General features: G+C 41.3%; 1 protein-coding gene across 1 annotated transcript in view; it reads right to left on the bottom strand.

Annotated features, from left to right (window-relative positions):
* The window catches only part of LOC140209897 (bridge-like lipid transfer protein family member 3A), a 162356-nt gene that overhangs the window by 50049 nt on the left and 91593 nt on the right, over positions 1 to 20714 (bottom strand). The window contains exons 11-12 of the mRNA XM_072278540.1: positions 19712 to 19866; positions 11988 to 12129 (exon numbers count right to left, since the gene is read on the bottom strand). Coding sequence (XP_072134641.1) covers positions 11988 to 12129; positions 19712 to 19866 — 297 coding nt within the window. The remainder of the gene's footprint in view (positions 1 to 11987; positions 12130 to 19711; positions 19867 to 20714) is intronic.

Raw genomic sequence — 20714 nt, 5'->3', positions numbered from 1 at the left:
ATTAAAATAGAACTAGATAAGATAGGAGAAAATAGAGCTGAAGATTTTATATATAAATGGATACGGGAAAAGAAAATCTCCTATATTAACACATTTGATTGATCTATGGAATAAGATAAATGCTGATAATGAAACACAGAAATCTCTATTAGCAAGGAGACCTTTGTTTCAAAACAGACTTATTCCTTTTACAATGGACAATCAACTTTTATATAATTGGTACCAAAAAGGGATTAAATTTATAGGAGATTGTTTTGAACGAGGTATATTGATGTCATTTGAACAATTAAAGGATAAATATAAAATATCTAATAATACTTTCTTTTGTTACTTTCAATTAAGGACTTATTTAAAAGGTAAGCTGGGTCAAACAATGTTTTTGCCAAAACCTAATGAAATTGAAATTTTAATTCAAAAAGGGAAAATTAAAAAATTTATTTCTTGTATGTATAATTTGATTCAAGAACAGACAATTAAACAAGGAACCCATAAGTCAAAGCAAAAATGGGAAACAGATCTGAATATTAATATTGATGAAACAAATTGGTCAAGACTCTGTCTTGACAGTATGACAAATACAATAAATGTTCGACTTAGATTAGTACAATATAATTTTTTACACCAATTATATATTACACCACAAAAAATAAATAGATTAAATTCAAATCTATCTGATAAATGCTTTTGGTGTAATCAAGAAATTGGTACTTTTTTACATTCTACTTGGTCTTGTTTTAAAATTCAACCCTTTTGGATAAATTTAAGAGTCTTATTGGAACAAATTACTGGAACTCAACTTCCACATAACCCTGTATTATTTCTATTAGGTGATATTGAAGGGATAAAACCGAAACTTAAATTGAATAAATATCAGAAAGAATTTATAAAAATTGCATTGGCAGTAGCTAAGAAGACTATAGCAGTTACTTGGAAATCTGATTCGTATTTAAGTATGGATCGTTGGAATAATGAAATGGCTAGTTCTATTCCACTCGAAAAAATTACTTATAATTTAAGAGATAAATTTGTAACATTTTTGAATATTTGGCGCCCTTATTTACAAAAGATAGGATGGCATATTTAAGTGCTCCGATAAAGATCTTGGTCCCTTGGGGAAAGTAACGAATAAGTATACCAATATTTATTTTGAATCCCATGGAGCATGTGGAAATCTTCCAACACCCAGGCGGTTCTTTTCTTTTTTCTATCTTTTTTTCTTTTTAGGTAGGACTATATATATGGGGGGGGGGAGGGTTAAGGGGAGGGGGGAGGGTAGATTTTATCTTTTCATGTATTCTTTTTGAAAACTCAATAAAAATTATATTACAAAAAAAACAACATTTTGAGAGTACAAAGCTTGTATGTGTTTGTCAGAATGAAAGCTAAAGATAAAAAGTGTAGGAAACAGTTTTTAAGAGATATTGAAGCCCTGGTTAAGAGAAAAAAAGAGGTACATAGCAGGTATAGGCAAGTAGGAACAAATGAGGTGCTTATGGAGTACAAGAAATGCAAGAGAACACTTAAAGAAAGAAATCAGGAAGGCTAAAAGAAGGCATTAAACTACTGTAGCAGGCAAGGTGAAGGAGAATCCTCAGGGATTCTACAGATATGTTAAGAGCAAAATGATTGCAAGGGACAAAATTAGCCTTCTGGAAGACCAGAATGGTAATCCACATGTGGAGCCAAAATAGATGAGGGAGATCTTAAGTGCATTCTTTTCATCTGTGTTGACTTGGGAAATGGATGCAGTCCATAGAAGTGAGGCAAAGTGGCATCAACTTCATGAACCCTGTAGAGATTACAGAGGAGGAGATTTTTGCTGCCCTGAAAGAAATCAGGGTGGACAAATCCCCAGGACCTGATAAACTGTTCCCTCAGACCCTACGTGACGCAAGTGCAGAAATTGCCAGGGCCCTAGCAGAGATATTTAAAACATTCGCAGTGACAGCAAGAGGTACTGGTGGATTGGAGGAAAGCCACTGTGGTTCTGCTTTAAAAAAAACGCTCTAAACAGAATCCAGGACATTATAGGCCGGTGAGTCTGACATCAGTTGTGGGAAAGCTATTGGAAAGTATCCTAACGGAGCAGATATGTAAGTATTTGGATAGACATGGACTGATTAAGGATAGTCAGCATGGCTTCGTGTGTTGCAGGTAATTTCTAACCAACCTTATGTTTTTCAAGGAAGTTACCAGGAAAATGGATGAAGGCATGGTGATGGATGTTGTCCACATGGACTTTAGCAAAGCATTTGACAAGGTCCTGCATGACAGGCTGGTCAAAAAGGTTCAGTCGCTTGGCATTCAAGATTCAGTCGCTTGGCAATGGATTAGACATTGGCTTTGTGGGAAAAGCCAGAAAGTGGAAGTAGAGGGTTGCCTCTCTGACTGGAGGCCTGTGACGAGTGGACTGCCACAGGGATTGGTGCTGGATCTTTTGTTGTTTGTCTTCTGTATCAATGATTTGAATGATAGTGTAGTTAACTGGATCAGTAACTTTGCAGGTGATAATAAGATTGAGGGCTTTGTAGACAGTAAGGAAGGCTATCATGGCTTGCATAAGGATCTGCATCAGCTGGAAACATGGGCTGAAAAATGGCAGAATGGCAGATGGAATTTAATTCAGGCAAGTATGTGTTTTTGCACTTTGGTAGGATCAACCAGGGAAGGTCTTTCACATACGGTGGGAGTTAGAGAATGAGGAGTATGGTCAAACAAAGGAATCTGGGAATATACCTACATAATTCATTGAAAGTGGAGTCACATATAGTTAGGGTTGTAAAGAAAGATTGTGGTCCATTGGCCTTCTTAAATCAATGTACTGAGTACAGGAGATGGAATGTTATGCTGAAGTTGTATAAGACGTTGCTGAGGCCTAATTTGGAGTACTGTGTGCAGTTTTGGTCACCTACCTGCAGGAAAGATGCAAACAAGGTTGAAAGAGTACAGAGAAAATTTACAAGGACGTTGCTGAGTCTGAGTTCTAAGGAAAGATTGAATAGGTTAGGACTGTATTTCTTAGAATGTAGAAGATTGAGAGGAGATTTGATAGAGGTATACAAAAATATGAGTAAATGCAAGCAGGCTTTTTCCCACTCAGGTTGCTTGGAGCTACAACCAGAGGTTATGGGCCAAGGGCGAACAGTGAGAAGTTTAAGGGGAACATAAAGGGAAACCTCTACACTCAGAGGGTTGTGAGAGTGTGGAATGAGCTGCCAGCACAAGTGAGTTAGATTTCAACATTTAAGAGAAGTTTGGATAGATACATGGATCGTAGGGATATGGAAGACTATGGTCCCAGTGCAGGTCGATGGACGTAGGCAGTTTAAATGCTTTCAGCAGGGATTAGATGGGCTGATGGGCCTATTTCTGTGCTGTACTTCCCTATGACCATAGTTTTCAAATGAACATTACCTTGCTTCTGTTCTTTTGCACTATTTACTTTTTCTAGCATATTGTTTTTTTTGGCGTGTGCGTGCATCTGCGGTGTTGGCGGGATGATGTCTTTCTTCATGCCTTTACAAGGCGCGGAGAGAAGACAAGAGAGCGAGAGCGAAACTGAGACTGAGACTGACTGACTGACTGTGTGGCGCGCCACTCCTCACACAGACATTTCGTAGTATTTTTCCCTTTATTTTACAAGGTCAAGTTGCGATCTCGACACTCAACCCGGCACGGATGGAAAGTGCACTCGGGAGCAGACCCGACTGGGATTGAACCCGGGAACCACCAATGTCATTGCGCCACCAGCCGGCCCATCATATTGTAATTTTTAATAACTTGCACAGTACTGCTGCCGCAAAACAATTTTCACGACATATGTCAGTGATAATAAACCTGACAAGGAAGGTGTTGGTATTTGTATACTGCCCTTAAATTTAAAAGTATTAATAAAGTCCAAAATTGTTAAATAATTGGACTTGTTTTCATAGCAGTCCTTATTTTGACCATCTAAATGAATATGGCCAAAACACAATTCATCAAAAGCTGGCAATAATTCATCAAGGTGTAATAATCCATCAAAAGCTGGCAAATTATGTTCACTCATTCTGAAAGAATTATTTTCCTTTGCTTAAAAAGCTTCATTGATTTGAAATTTGTCCAGGAAATTAAGCAACTGGCCACAAGGTTTACACAGTTTATGTAAATGAAATGCAGCGTGGCAGATGCAATTTCATGCTGTGGAGTCTTAAAATAAGACTTCATTTTTCCCCCAATAATTTTGTAACAGAAGATCAGTAATCAGAAAGCAATGAAGGCAGCACAGGGAAGATGATGAGAATTATTTCAAAAAGCACTGTTAGTTATGGCAAACTGAATGTCTTGTCTGATAGGCTATTGGATGTACAGTGGATTCTAGTTAATTGGATCATCGGTTAACTGGGGTAGCCGCTTATTTGGGGTAAGTCTTAAAGAAAACTATTTGAGAAAACAGCTGGAATTCCCTTTGTTTATTTGGGATGCTATGCTACTTCCATCAATTGATAAGATGTTGTTGCGCTCAGATGCAGCAGCTTCTCTGGGGCCAACCAAAGATATTATCTTTCTGAAACGTATTTTTTTTTTATGGTCACAAGACCCCGCTGGACATCAAAAACTTCACGCACTGCAAGTCTACCCCATCAGCAAGTTGTTCACTGGTGGGGAAACCGAAGGGACTGGACTTGGTGCAGATCCTACTGCTTCCTGCATTAGAGAGGTGTTGGTGCGGGAAGGAGGTGCACAGCCCAACTGCAAATGATCACCTTGGTCGCTTTTCTTGTGATAGCAAAACCCTGTTGGATGTTGCTAATGTGGAATACTAGAAGTGATTTGCTAGCGAACAGCAGGACTGGACGATGGGGGAGCTGTGTGGCCTTGGTCGTGACAAGCCCTCAACCTGCGGCGTCAGCTATCTGCAGCCACCCCGGGAGAAGGTATCAGAGTCGCTGCACTCCACCAGAGGTGGAGTGGTGTGGTGTACATGTTGGGAGTTGGTGCTGCCCTCACATGACTCACCCCCAGTGTTTCCTTGACAGAAGATAAGCTGTATCGTGTTTGACTGCAAACTGCAGCAATATTCATGGAGTTGGGGACTTGGACAATATTTTTTTGGGTGACTGCATTTTTATTGCTGACTTATATGTGCTTTTTTTTTTTGCCTCGTGCTGTGTTGGCCCCCCTAAGGGCATTCAATGCTAAAGCAGTACTCGCTGCTGTGTTTGCTTCATTCACAGCTTCTTTTGAATCTGCAGCCTTTTCATCAGTTCCAGGCTCAGTTTTACATTCACTTTGTTTTGCCCCTTCGCCCTGGAATAATGTTTCAATTTGGCTGTATTCATGGTGTAGTGGCCAAACCAAACAAAACTGCCACTGGCAACGACCCTACAGATTTGTAATACTTGCATTATCGTGCCCTCGCTCCAATAGTGATCACAGCAAAAATTGAATCCCATATTGGATCCTTTATTAGCTATTTGCAAACATGCAATCTTGAAGTGATCCCAACTGTACTCTTTTCCATAGATGCCAGCTGGTCCGCTGAGTTCCTCCAGCATTTTGTGTGTGTTCCAAGCACAAAACTGTCAGCTCTGGCCGAGAGTAGTTACTTCCACCACCACCACAGCCCATTAACAGTGCAACGCTACATTGTTCTGATTCACCCCATCACTAGCTCAATTTCCAGCAAATGTATATGGTTCAGGTGAGACCACTCCTGAAGATCTCTGATGAGGAATGTTCCCTTTGTAGACAGGCATACGTTCCTGTGTATAGATGTTAGGCAGTTCACAATACTGTTCACTATCTAAGCCAGCCACTTCCAATCCTGAAACAGCATAGCTCCTCACGACCTTTTCAGGACCTATCATGTGTAATTGAATGAGTGTTCCTTTTCCTGTCAGGTTGAGCTTGCTTATGAGGCTCTCTGTGCAGAACACTGCTGTACTTCCTTGATCGGGGAAAGTATGAATAACCACTGTCTTGTTACTCTTCTTCGACTTCACCCAAACTGGAAATGTAGGAAGTTTACAATCATGATCACCATCCCCCCAAGGGCATTTGATGCTAAAGCAGTACTCGCTGCTGTGTTTGCTTCATTCACAGCTGCTTTTGAATCTGCAGCCTTTTCAGTTCCAGACTCAGTTTTACATTCACTTTCAAAAGTAGCCACGGTAGTGGTAAAGCTGCTTCCTTTAGCTTGAGAGCGAATTTGTGACCCAGTTTGGTTCACATCTTCACTTACTGCTGGTGATGCAGCATTGTACTTTTTTCCAAACACTAGGTGAATAGCAATCTTTACTTGGCTTTCAATAAAATCAACAATGACAGTGAAAGCAACCTTGCAGTTGTGCCTTTCTGGCAGTTTTTAGACTGACGATCTCCATTTTTTTATTGATGACGGTTGTCATATTAGCAAGCATGTCCAACTCACATGACCTGCACGTCTTCCATGGCATTGTAACAACTCCTAAGAAAAAAACTAATCTTGAAGAGTGCTCACTCCTGATTTGATATGTGGCCAAGAAAGAGCCTTTTCCACACAGGCTACAGCAATTTTGCACTCATCCTGCAAATGTTCCTGCAGTAAAGCTTGGACCTTTAGATATCTTTGCTCCTGGATGGCCTGCTGGCAACTTTTGACAAGCTCTCCAGGTTAACCTTCAATGAACTGTCTGAGAAAATTGAGACAGTCACCATAATTACCAGACTTGCCCTCAATGTTGTTCTTTAAAGCCCTCATAAAGGAGTGATACTGCAGGATCGCCATTGAAGATTTGAATCTCTTTTTGGCAGAGATGCAATGCACTGCTGTTGCATCACCATGCTTGTTATTTCCTTTCGCATCTTTCTGGCCTCCAGCATAGTATTCAAGCCATTACAAATTAATATAATTTGCACATTCAGATGGAGATATAATGTAAAGATCTTTACTCGTGTATTTGAAGGATGTAAGAAATAAAGTCAACTCAATTTATCATCTGAAACACGAGTGTTATCATACTGTAGATCAATGTCCTCAGAAGCCCCTTGTACTATTGGATATGGGAGAGGTTCAGAGTGCCTCCTTGGTGCAGGCTGAGAATGAGCACCCTTTACTACCCCTTGGGGCTCAAACTCAAACTAATACGTGCATTTGAGGTATCAAGATGTACAGGTCACTCCACTAGCAATAGAATGTGCTGCACACACATTAGACACACTGTTTTCAGCTTCATACGTAGTCACAGCCTATCTGTGGCCTTATAAATATTTTCATTTCCTCCAGCAATCTGACCTTCAATATGGCATGTTTGTTTAATTTCCCTTAGTCTTGACTTCATGGTCACTGCTTCCAGCTAGGCTCATGTTGTTTTCCAAGTGCACGGACCAGACAAAACAACGGCAGATTCAATTCAGTATTTCAACAGAACCAAGGGTTGAACCATTAGGCAAACACCACTTTACAGCTTTCAGTCCCCAATGGACAGGCAGTGCTGACCATTCAAAACTACATTTCAAACCCAAACACACAACATACAATTACCACTGCCAACGATCCTGTGGATTTATTATACTTCCATGATGCACCGTCACTCCAAAAGTCGAATCCTTTATTGGATCCTTTATTTGCAATTAGCAAACATACAATCTTGAAGTGATGAAACTTAAGCATACTTAAGTGCAAGCTGAGCGATCAGCAAAGGATACAACATCCACCGGTCCTGAGCTACAAACTGCAATGAACAAAGCATGAAGATGCAAGTTATTTTCTTTGCTTTTACCACAACCCCATTCATGTAACTAGTTACCATAAAAAACATAATTAATGCTCAACACAGAATACAGTGCAGACAGAGAACAGATGCATGGCTCCTACACATGGGTTTTAATGTATGGCTGAATGACAATTAAACTTGGACTTAATTAGGACAGGAGACTGTTACTGAACATTTTCTAACTAATGTCAGTCATGTGTACTCGAATGCCTCAAGTGAACAGTTTTGATATAGTATCAGCATGTTCAAAAAGCAGTGATTTTTGTCATTGATATCTGGTGAGAAATCAGCAGTCGGACAACTTACAATGGTTTTGCTCACTGTGGTTTCAAGAATTTAGGCTTGGAAATGCTAGAAACAGCCAGGAGTGAAAATGAAATTATTTCACAACTTCAACAAGTTAGGAACAACAAAGAATTTGAAGGCATCAACAATCATGTTACAATGAAAAGCAAGATTTGGAGAATGCAATCATTAATAGCATTATATGAAGGCAGTTCATTACCTGCACTAGATGTCTGTCCTGGTTTTGTTCATTTACAGTCAATCAAAAAAACACAGCAATGTACACGGGGTGAATTCCTCTGTCAACAACTATCAGGAGCTAATACAGTTTTATAGTACTGTAGCAGTATTGATAGTGTTCTAATTTGTTCTGTATTTCATTTAAATGCATAATTTGTTACTCAGTTAAACAGCAGTTTGTCTTTTTTTTTAAAAATACCTTTTTAACTACTTCCACGAAACTTCAGCTAATTGGGGCAGCTGCTTAATTGGGCCAAAATGTGCTGGTCCTGATGTGTCCCAACTAATTGGAATACACTGTACTAACAAATAACAACTTTCAAAAAGCTAGATAAATATTTGGGAGGGTAAAATCCAGGACCAGTGAGTAAGAACACAAGGAGAGGGCTAATTTAGTTCTGAAGAACACCCACAGGAGCAAATTGATAGCCAGCCTTTTGCTCCATTTTATTACAGACAGCAGAGGACATGGCTGAGGTATTGTGCTTAATTGAGGTAATATTAGAAACACACCACTGACAGATGATGAAGGATACATTTGACTTTATTCAAACTCTTAAATGTAAAGGCAACATCCTAGTTCCAACAACTTTGAAATTAGTATCAAGTTTATTATCACTGACATATTTCATGAAATGTTGTTGCTTTGTTTTAGCAGTACAGTGCAGGACAAAAATTACCATAAGTTACAAGAAGCAAATAAATAAATAAATAGTACAAAAGAGGAAAAGTGAGATAGTACTCTTGGACCACTCAGTAATCTGATGGTGGAGGGGAAGAAACTGTTCCAAAAATGTTGAGCTTGCATCTTCAAGCTCCTGCACCTTGATGGATACCAACTTCTTGAGGATGAAGTTGATATCTCCTTTTGAAGATGTCCTCTATAGTGGGGAGTTTGAAGATGAAGCTGATATCTCCTTTTGAAGATGTCCTCTATAGTGGGGAGCTTGAAGATGAAGCTGATATCTTCTTTCGAAGATGTCCTCTATAGTGGGGAGCTTGTGCCCATACTGAAGCTTCCCAAGCCTACAAACTTGCAGCCTCTTTCGATCCTGCACACTACAGCCCTCATACCAGGCAGCAATGCAACCAGTCATACATCTGTAGAAATTTTCTAGTCTTTGATAATATATCAAATGTTGTCAAACTGCTAATGAAATGGAGCCACCATCAGTGTGTTGGGCCAAAGATAGATCCTCAGATATTGATGACTGAGCTCTAAGATGCTCACCACTGATCCCTTGCTGTGTTCTCTCTGGACTTCCTTTTCCTTGGTCTTTCTGATGTTGAGTATGAGTTTGTTGCTGTGACACCACTCAGCCAGCCAGTCTATCTTGTTCTGAGATGCCTCCTTAACCTTGCACAGTATTCAACACCATCCGCCCTGCTCTGCTGGGGGAGAAGCTGACAGCGATGCAGGTGGATGCTCCCCTGGTGTCATGGATTCTTGATTATCTGATTGGCAGACCACAGTACGTGTGCTTGCAACACTGTGTGTCCGACAGAGTGATCAGCAGCACTGGGGCTCCACAGGGGACTGTCTTGTCTCCCTTTCTCTTCACCATTTACACCTCGGACTTCAACTACTGCACAGAGTCTTGTCATCTTCAGAAGTTTTCTGCCATAGTTGGATGCATCAGCAAGGGAGATGAGATTGAGTACAGGACTACGGTAGGAAACATTGTCACATGGTGTGAGCAGAATTATCTGCAGCTTAATGTGAAAAAGACTAAGGAGCTGGTGGTAGACCTGAGGAGAGTTAAGGTACCGGTGACTCCTGTTTCCATCCAAGGGGTCAGTGTGGACATGGTGGAGGATTACAAATAACTGGGGATACAAATTGACAATAAACTGGACTGGTCAAAGAACACTGAGGCTTGTCTACAAGAAGGGTTAGAGCCGTCTCTACTTCCTGAGGAGACTGAGGTCCTTTAACATCTGCCGGACGATGCTGAGGATGTTCTACGAGTCTGTGGTGGCCAGTGCTATCATGTTTGCTGTTGTGTGCTGGGGCAGCAGGCTGAGGGTAGCAGACACCAACAGAATCAACAAACTTATTCGTAAGGCCAGTGATGTTGTGGGGATGGAACTGGACTCTCTCACGGTGGTGTCTGAAAAGAGGATGCTGTCTAAGTTGCATGCCATCTTGGTCAATGTCTCCCATCCACTACATAATGTACTGGGTGGGCACAGGAGTACATTCAGCCAGAGACTCATTCCTCCAAGATGCAGCACAGAGTGTCATAGGATGTCATTCCTGCCTGTGGCCATCAAACTTTACAACTCCTCCCTTGGAGGGTCAGACACCCTGTGGTGATAGGCTGGTCCTGGACTTATTTCATAATTTACTGGCATAATCTACATATTACTATTTAACTATTTATGGTTCTATGACTATTTATTATTTATGGTGCAACTGTAACGAAAACCAATTTCCCCCTGGGATCAATAAAGTATGACTATGACTATACACGAAGTCCAAGCTGATCAACTTATGTTCGGTCTCTTGATTTGTCTTTGATTCACAGTCTCAGGGTCCTTCTTCATTAGGGTTGGCCTTTGTTCTTTGTGATCACAGATTTGCAGACCGTTCCAGAATTTGATAAGCAGGTAAATCCTGTTTCCAAAATCCATCTCCCTCCTAGTTCTTCGGTTATCCTCCAATTAAATGGTACTGTGTCGGGCCTAGACTTAACTCAATCCTATTTTATCCATCTTCAACTTGTTGCAGCTTTTCATGTCCATTTTCCTTCACCAGATGCTGAGCACCACAGTTTTTGGTGCTGAGCCTAGCTGGGAATTGATTGCACCTGTCAATTCATGCAAGGACCTCATTCTTCATGTCAATCTCATTACCAGCTCTGATCATTTAGGTATTTCACTGTTTTAACCCATTATAAGACACAACTCTTGTGCTCACTGCTGAGGACAATTGAATGCCCCTGAAGACGTGTTAGAGTGGACCCAGCAATTCTCATTATCCTCAATCTCCACAAATAAACTTGTGCATCTAACAATAAACTCAGCTTTGAGATTACAACCCAATAACTGCTGCAGAACAACAAATTTCATGACATATATCAGTGACAATAAACCGATTCTGATTTTATTGTTCTCCATTTATTAAAGTGTATAGACAGAGCTTGAGTAAAACAAATTCATTTCCCAATCATTCTAAGTCCATAAAACACAGGAGAAGAATCAGGCCATTCAGACAATTCCCTAATGGCAGATTTATTATCCCTCTCAATGCTGTTTCTCCTGCCTTCTCCTTGTAACCTTTGACGCCCTCACAAATAAAGAACCTATCAATCTTTGTTTTTAATATACCCAATGACTTGGTCTCCAGAGCCGTCTGTGACAAGAAATTCCACAGATTCCAAATATATTCCATTAAATTCATACAACATATTACTCAAATCACATACTATACAGTGGTTAAGACAACAGGTAAACACTGAACTCCATTCAAAAGAATTTAAATTGATTCCAGTGCATATTTCAATTGACATACTGATTGAATGTATCACAGTTTGTTGTTAAGTATCAATTTCCCTGCTCTGAGGATAACAAAACATGACTTTCCCCATAAAATAGCAACATATGATAATTATGAAACTGGATGCATAGCAAGACATTTTAATAATCAATAACTTATACAGCAATTACCTTGAAGCTTGACACATATATAATGCCTTTTGAGAAATTATTTAATCAAAATCTTACCAGGAAATTCTTTACTGTCAGGGAAATAGTATTCAGTAAATTCAACGTGAATTGCTGACATGCCGGGTGGAAGATGGTAAGATACCCTGTTACAGGACAGTAAGGTTGTCGGCTTCTTACCATGCTGGCCTGCTGCTGTGACCTTGAATGAAATAAAATACCAAAATGGCGTGAACACACACAGCACTAGGATTCATCTTCTTTACTTAAACACTATTAAAATCTGGTCCAGGTAGATCAACAGTGAGACAAATAATGTGTAATAGGGATTTTTTTTTGCCAGATTCAGTAGGTAGAACATTAAATGCTTCAGTGACAATTATAAACAGCTTTGTGGAATGACAGATCTGGAAAACACACAAAATGCCCCTCATGAAAACTTAAGCTACCAAGATGCACATGCAGCTGTTATCCTGACTGCCAGGATGAAAGCGGTAGAAAACAGATTTACAGATCAATTATTGATGAAATTGAATCTCAAGCTACTGGGTCTCAGTTACTCTGATGAAATCCAGAAATACAGTGGATGATTTTTCAGAAATATAGCTCTACTGTTACAATGTTAAACATAAGAGCACAGATCTCTAAAAATATTAAATCTGTGATATTAATACAGTGATATTGATATTAATATGTGGTTTAATATGTTTTGAAATATTTTACATTTCAAAACATACTTGCAGCTGACCTACTATTGTAATACAGGTTCCTCTGTCTTGCACCTGGACTGATATGCTCCTGGCAAGCCCCAAATTGAACAAACATGTATGTTAATGGCAAGTCAATACCACTTAAAGGTGCAATTGAAGATATCTTCACATCAATGATTAGAAATTAGACCTTCAGCTTTCCAACTGGGATCTTGCCAACCCCATAATCTTTATTATACTTGTCCATTCCTACACATCCTACGTGGACTGAATAAACTGCCTGGCTTCTGAGTTGGTAAGAACTTCAGGTTGAGGCCAAGTTAAATCGTCCACTTGGAGGTGGTTGGAAATGTTTCAGTCGAAGCAAGCAGCTGAGGAGAAGGGAGTGAAGAAATCGGGTAGAAAAAGTCATTTTTTTTTTAAACACTGCTCGGGGAGAAGGGTCTGCACTGCGCAGGCGCGTGACGTAGCGCGCCAAGGTTTAAAAGCAGACCTCCATATACAGCGGCCATCGTCGGAGTGGACTGAGTCAGAGTGGGATGGCTTTGGCTCAAACAGGCTTCGGCGAGAACAGGCAGAGGCCAGGGTAGATTCCGGTAAGTTTTTTTGTTCAGGTTGTTTCGTGCAGTGAGAATGCCAGGCAGGATGTTGGAATGCTCCTCTTGCAGGATATGGGAAGTCAGGGAGCCCTCTGGTGTCCCTGACAACGACACCTGCAAGAAATGCATCCAGCTGCAGCTCCTGACAAACCGCGTTAGGGAACTGGAGCAGGAGCTGGATGACCTGCGGATCATTCGGGAGAATGAGGAGATTATAGATAGTAGCTACTGGGAGGTAGTTACGCCAAAGGAGCAGAGGACGGGAAATTGGGTTACTGTCAGGCGAGGGAAGAGGAAAGGGCAGGCAGAGCAGGGTTCCCCTGTGGCCATTCCCCTCAACAACAAGTATACCGCATTGGATACTGTTGGGGGGGATGACTTACCTGGGACAAGCTGCAGTAGCCGGATCTCTGGCACTGAGTCTGGCTCGGCAGTGCAGAAAGGAGGGGGGAAAAGAGGAGAGCGGTAGTGATAGGGGACTCGATAGTTAGAGGTGCAGATAGGAGGTTCTGTGGTCGTGACAGAGAATCCAGGATGGTTTGTTGCCTCCTGGGTGCCAGGGTCAAGGATGTCTCTGATCGCTTGCATGACATTCTGAAGTGAGAGGGTGACCAGCCAGATGTCATGGTGCACATCGGCACCAATGACATAGCAAGGAAGAGTGAGGAGGTCCTGGAGAGTGAGTATAGAGAGCTTGGTAGGAAGTTGAAAAGCAGGACCTCGAGGGTGGTAATCTCAGAATTGCTACCTGTGCTCGGTGCCAGTGAGGGTAGGAATAGGATGCTCTGGAGGATGAACAAGTGGCTGAGGAACTGGTGTAGGGGGCAGGGTTTCAGATTTCAGGATCATTGGGACCTCTTCTGGGACAGGTGGGACGAGTACAAGAGAGACGGGTTACACTTGAACTACAGGGGGACCAATATCCTTTCAGGGAGGTTTGTTAGTGCTATCGGGGAGGCTTTAAACTAGATTTGCAGGGGGATGGGAACCAGAGTGCCAGAGCTGACAGTGTGGGTGGGGTGAAAATAAATGATGTTAAAAGTTCAGGCAAATCCGCTGATAGAAAGGTTGTGAGTGGTGGTAAAAATCTTCTGAGGTGTATATATTTCAATGCTAGGAGTATTGCGGGGAAGGCGGATGAGTTGAGGGCGTGGATTGACATGTGGAATTATGACGTTATAGCAATTAGTGAAACTTGGCTACAGGAGGGGCAGGACTGGCAGCTTAATATTCCAGGGTTCCGATGTTTCAGATGTGATCGAGGCAGAGGAATGAAAGGTGGGGTAGTAGCATTGCTTGTTAGGGAAAATATTACAGCAGTGCTCAGGCAGGACAGATTAGAGGGCTTGTCTACTGAGTCCTTATGGGTGGAGCTGAGAAACAGGAAAGGTATGGCCACATTAGTGGGATTGTATTACAGACCACCCAATAGTCAACGAGACTTGGAAGAGCAAATCTGCAGAGAGATAGCAGGCAACTGCAGGAAACAAAGTTGTGGTGGTAGGGGATTTTAATTTTCCATACATTGATTGGGACTCCCATACTGTTAGGGGTCTAGATGGTTTAGAGTTTGTAAAATGTGTTCAGGAAAGTTTTCTAAATCAATATATCGAGGGACCAACTAGAGGGGATGCAATATTGGATCTCCTGTTAGGAAACGAGTTAGGACAAGTGACGGAAGTCTGTGTAGGGGAGCACTTTGGTTCCACTGATCATAACACCATTAGTTTCAATTTGATCATGGACAAGGATAGATCTGGTCCTAGGGTTGAGGTTCTGAACTGGAAGGCGGCCAAATTTGAAGAAATGAGAAAGGATCTAAAAAGCGTGGATTGAGACAGGTTGTTCTCTGGCAAAGATGTGATTGGTAGGTGGGAAGCCTTGAAAGGGGAAATTTTGAGAGTGCAGAGTTTGTATGTTCCTATCAGGATTAAAGGCAAATTGAATAGGAATAAGGAACCTTGGTTCTCAAGGGATATTGCAACTCTGATAAAGAAGAAGAGGGAGTTGTATGAAATGTATAGGAAACAGGGAGTAAATCAGGTGCTTGAGGAGTATAAGAAGTGCAAGAAAATACTTAAGAAAGTAATCAGGAGGGCTAAAAGAAGACATGAGGTTGCATTGGCAGTCAAAGTGAAGGATAATCCAAAGAGCTTTTACAGGTATATTAAGAGCAAAAAGATTGTAAGGGATAAAATTGGTCCTCTTGAAGACCAGAGTGGTCGGCTATGTGCGGAACCAAAGGAAATGGAGGAGATCTTAAATAGCTTTTTTGCGTCTGTATTTACTAAGGAAACTGGCATGAAGTCTATGGAATTGTGGGAATCAAGTAGTGAGATCATGGAAACTGTACAGATTGAAAAGGAGGAGGCGCTTGCTGTCTTGAGGAAAATTAAAATGGATGAATCCCGGGGACCTGACAGAGTGTTCCCTCGGACCTTGAAGGAGACTAGTGTTGAAATTGCGGGGACCCTGGCAGAAATATTTAAAATGTCGCTGTCTACGGGTGAGGTGCCGGAGGATTGGAGAGTGGCTCATGTTGTTCCGTTGTTTAAAAAAGGATCGAAAAGTAATCCGGGAAATTATAGGCCGGTGAGTTTAACGTCGGTAGTAGGTAAGTTATTGGAGGGAGTACTAAGAGACAGAATCTACAAGCATTTGGATAGACAGGGACTTATTAGGGAGAGTCAACATGGCTTTGTGCGTGGTAGGTCATGTTTGACCAATCTATTGGAGTTTTTCGAGGAGGTTACCAGGAAAGTGAATGAAGGGAAGGCAGTGGATATTGTCTGCATGGATTTCAGTAAGGCCTTTGACAAGGTCCCGCATGGGAGGTTAGTTAGGAAAATTCAGTCGCTAGGTATACATGGAGAGGTGGTAAATTGGATTAGACATTGGCTCAATGGAAGAAGCCAAAGAGTGGTGGTAGAGAATTGCTTCTCTGAGTGGAGGCCTGTGACTAGTGGTGTGCCACAGGGATCAGTGCTGGGTCCATTTTTATTTGTCATCTATATCAATGATCTGGATGATAATGTGGTAAATTGGATCAGCAAATTTGCTGATGATACAAAGATTGGAGGTGTAGTAGACAGTGAGGAAGGTTTTCAGAGCCTGCAGAGGGACTTGGACCAGCTGGAAAAATGGGCTGAAAAATGGCAGATGGAGTTTAGTACAGACAAGTGTGAGGTATTGCACGTTGGAAGGACAAACCAAGGTAGAATATACAGGGTTAATGGTAAGGCACTGAGGAGTGCAGTAGATCTGGGAATGCAGATACAAAATTCCCTAAAAGTGGCAAGTAGATAGGGTCGTAAAGAGAGCTTTTGGTACATTGGCATTTATTAATCAAAGTATTGAGTATAAGATCTGGAATGTTATGATGAGGTTGTATAAGGCATTGGTGAGGCCAAATCTGGAATATTGTGTTCAGTTTTGGTCACCAAATTACAGGAAGGATATAAATAAGGTTGAAAGAGGGTAGAGAAGGTTTACAAGGATTTCGCCAGGACTTGAGAAACTCAGTTACAGAGAAAGGTTGAATAGGTTAGGACTTTATTCCCTGGAGCGTAGAAGAATGAGGGGAGATTTGATAGAGGTACATAAAATTATGATGGGTATAGATAGAGCGAACGCAAGCAGGCTTTTTCCACTGAGGCAAGGGGAGAAAAAAACCAGAGGACATGGGTTAAGGGTGAGGCGGGAAAAGTTTAAAGGGAACATTAGGGGGGGCTTCTTCACACAGAGAGTGGTGGGAGTATGGAATGAGCTGCCAGATGAGGTGGTAAATGCGGGTTCTTTTTTAACATTTAAGAATAAATTGGACAGATACATGGATGGGAGGTGTATGGAGGGATATGGTCCATGTGCAGGTCAGTGGGACTAGGTAGAAAATGGTTCGGCACAGCCAAGAAGGGCCAAAAGGCCTGTTTCTGTGCTGTAGTTTCTATGGTTCTATGGTTTCTATGATCTTTTGCATTTACTCCACTGGTGACTTCAACAGAAGTGACAAGACTGCAGGTTTGCCAAGCTGTTTAGCCAAATAATTGCATATACATTGGCACCTATTTGAAATCCACCCAGGGTTGTTCCTGACATCCTACTGCACTCATTGAAGGAGGATTCATTATCTGGCTCCAGGTTAATAGTAGTGTGAGGGATACACTAGAACACGAGGAATACAGACTGTGCAGAAATGCAGCTTTATTGCTGATGGCCCATGGCACCTTACAGACATCTGGTTTCATACTGACACATTAATTCTGAATCTTTCTCATTAGCATAGTGCTACTGCTACATAACACAGTAACAATGGTTTCGGTATGGAGATATGATTTACTTCTACAGTTCTGAGTAATGTTCGCCTGTACACCATCATACTCAGAATTTTTGACAATTGCATACATCTATGTTTTCCCTGCTAACTAAAGCAGGCTCATTCCGGCAGTCACAGACTCCAAGCTTTGGCTAGCTTGACAGCAGGAGTTGCCAACAAGCTGCCTGAGATAATGCACTTGGAATTACTCATTCACATTCATTCATTGAGGAAGGCTAGCTGATGCAACTGGAGGAGGATTCGCTTTCCTCAGCTGAGCTTAAACCACGAGGCTTCAAAGAGCCAGGCTAATATTAAGGACACCCATGAGTTCCTACTTCCAGAATAGCACTAACTCAGATAATTGCACGGAGAGTGGTAAATGTAAAGGAGGGGGGCTTGCGGTTCTGGTAAACAACAGATGGTGCAATCCAGGTCATATTACGATCAAGGAACGTGCTTGTAGCCCGGATGTTGAACTTTTTGCTGTTGGACTCCAGCCATATTATTTGCCAAGGGAAATCTCGCATGCAATTGTGGTTGTTGTGTACATCCCTCCCTCTGCCAACCTGACGTCGGTGTGTAACATCATTTACACCGTCATAGCCAGATTACAAACCCAGCACCCGAGTGCCCTCATTACCATCTTGGGTGACTTCAACCATGTTACCATGGCTAGAACACTGCCCAACTTCACGCAGTATGTGAGCTGTACAACCAGAGGAGAGAGGACTCTGGATTTGATGTATGCTAATGTTAAGGATGCATACAGCTCCCCTCCCCTCCCCCCATTGGGAATGTCTGATCACAACCTGGTGCATCTAAAACCCTGCTACGTGCCTCTGGTGAAGAGTAAACCTGCAACCTCGAGGACAGTGAGGAAATGGTCGGAGGAGGCTTATGAGGCACTCCAGGGTTGTTTTGAGGTGACAGACTGGCAGGCACTTTATGAGCCACATGGAGAGGATATTGATGGGCTCACAGAGTGCATCATTGATTACATCAACTTCTGTGTGGACTGCAATGTTCCGACAAGAACAAGTCAATATCCAGATAGTTTGAAATACTTCTTGCAGATTTTCAACATGCACTCAATGAAATAAGGTGCCTTAACATCAATAGCTCTAAACAAAGAGAACATTTTTATTTTTGAGTTCAAGTTACTTTAAAGGTAAAAAGCTAACATTGTGAAGTCAGTGTCCACCTGAGAATAAGTCAGAAGTTAAACTTTCTCTGCACAACTTCCAACAGATTAATGTAATGAAATACTTTGTAGATTATTAAACAGAGGCATTTAAAATGGATTCAGAACACATGAAAGGCACAGATGCCTTCACAGTGGATTAAACTCTTACACCATTTCGAATGATGGATGATATTCATTTATTATGTAATGAGTAATCTGTCAATTTGGCTACCGTCACAACAGCTCAAAAGCAGATGCCATTTCATTGGCTCTTCACTCTATGCAGGAACAACTGGACACCGAGGATGCATACATCAGGATGCTCTTCATTGACAACAGTTTGACATTTCCCTCAAACCTAATCAATAAGCTCCAAGACCTAGGCCTCAATACATCTTTGTGCAATTGGATTCTTGATTTCCTCACTTGTAGATCCAGTCAATTTGGATTGGCAACTACATCTCCACGACAATCACCAACAGCACAGGTTGTTTGCTTTGCCCTCTGTTCTATTTGCTTTTTACTTATGACTGTGAGGCTCAGTGCAGCTCCAATGCTATACTTAGGTTTGCTGATGATTGCACTGTTGTTGGTTGAATCAAAGGTGGTGACGAATCAGCATATAGGAGCAAGATTGAATATCTGGACAATATCGGAGGCTAAGTTTGCTAGTTTGGTACTGCATCTAACAGTCAATGGTGGCTCTACATTAACTCATCAATGGAAACAGAATTGCAAGTTCCAATTTAGATTAATGGCTCCAGAGAAAAATTATGTCTTTACAATGCTTTAATATATTGAAATCCTTTTACTCAGAGTTGAGAAAATTCTGGTTATAAAGAGACAAGAACATCCACTTAAGTTATTCCTCATCTCTAAAGTTGACAGATCCATGAATATATATTTTTCATAAATGCAGAAAAAGTCATACATTGGATTGAGAAGACACAAAGTCAATGTCAATTCTTCATCCTTACCTGATAAACATCCAAGTCATCAACACGGACAACTACACAACTGGAGAGCAGCTTACTCCATGGCACTTTACAAGAATCAGGAGAAGTAGCTCCTGTCGATTGGTCACTTGCTCGTCTTTTATAAGCAGAACTAGTCTTCCAACCTGGTGACCCTACTGTCAACAAGAACAGAAATTTTAATAGCCAAAACTAAAAATCACCGCTATATTTCAGGTACTTTATGCACAGGTCTTCTATTCTATGTGACAAATTTAAAACATGATGCATGATTTAGAGTTGTGACACAATAAAGTTGTTCTTTTTCTGGCTGGGTAGCCTAGAAATAATGGGTACATTTTTTTCCAGAACAAACCATATAACCATTCAGGAGCAAGAGGCATAAAATAGTTGTATCCAAAATCTCAATCGACAAACATTTGAGATAAGAAGTCAAGGGAAAAACCTCTAGTCTCAAGAGCTGCATAACCGACTCCTTTCTCCTTTTATTCTTGCTGGTTTATGGGTGTTTGGAATGCCCTCAGGCCATTCAAATACTGAAAACAAGACAAGGCTGTTCTCACTTAAGATTACATGGAACAGTACGGCACTGGACAGGTCATGAGGTGCACAATATTGTGCTGATTTATACCAAATGTCCTTCTCCTTTGTGTCATCCATAATCATCCATTCCCTTTGAATTTATTTATCTCATGAACTCCACCAAACTGCCTGCTTCTACTGCTATTGAAATGGAGGAGCCTATTCCAGGTACCTATCACTTTCTATTAAAAAAAAGTTGCCCCTCATGTCACCTTTAAAGATTCACCCCCAACCAGAAAAGCATGTCCTCAGGTATTTGACATTTCCATCCCATGCCAACTGTCTATGCCACTCACAATTCTTAACAACTCATCAGGTTTCCCCTCAGCCTTCAACTCTCTAAGGAGAATATCCCAAGTCTGTCCAACCCTCCTTTATAGCTCACAGCCTCCAATTCATGCAACATGCTGGTAAGCTTCTACAA

Source organism: Mobula birostris, chromosome 14 (genome assembly GCF_030028105.1).
Source record: "Mobula birostris isolate sMobBir1 chromosome 14, sMobBir1.hap1, whole genome shotgun sequence".
NCBI lineage: Eukaryota > Metazoa > Chordata > Chondrichthyes > Myliobatiformes > Myliobatidae > Mobula > Mobula birostris.
Note: the sequence above shows the minus strand (reverse complement) of the source record. Positions and strands in the feature narration are given on the sequence as shown.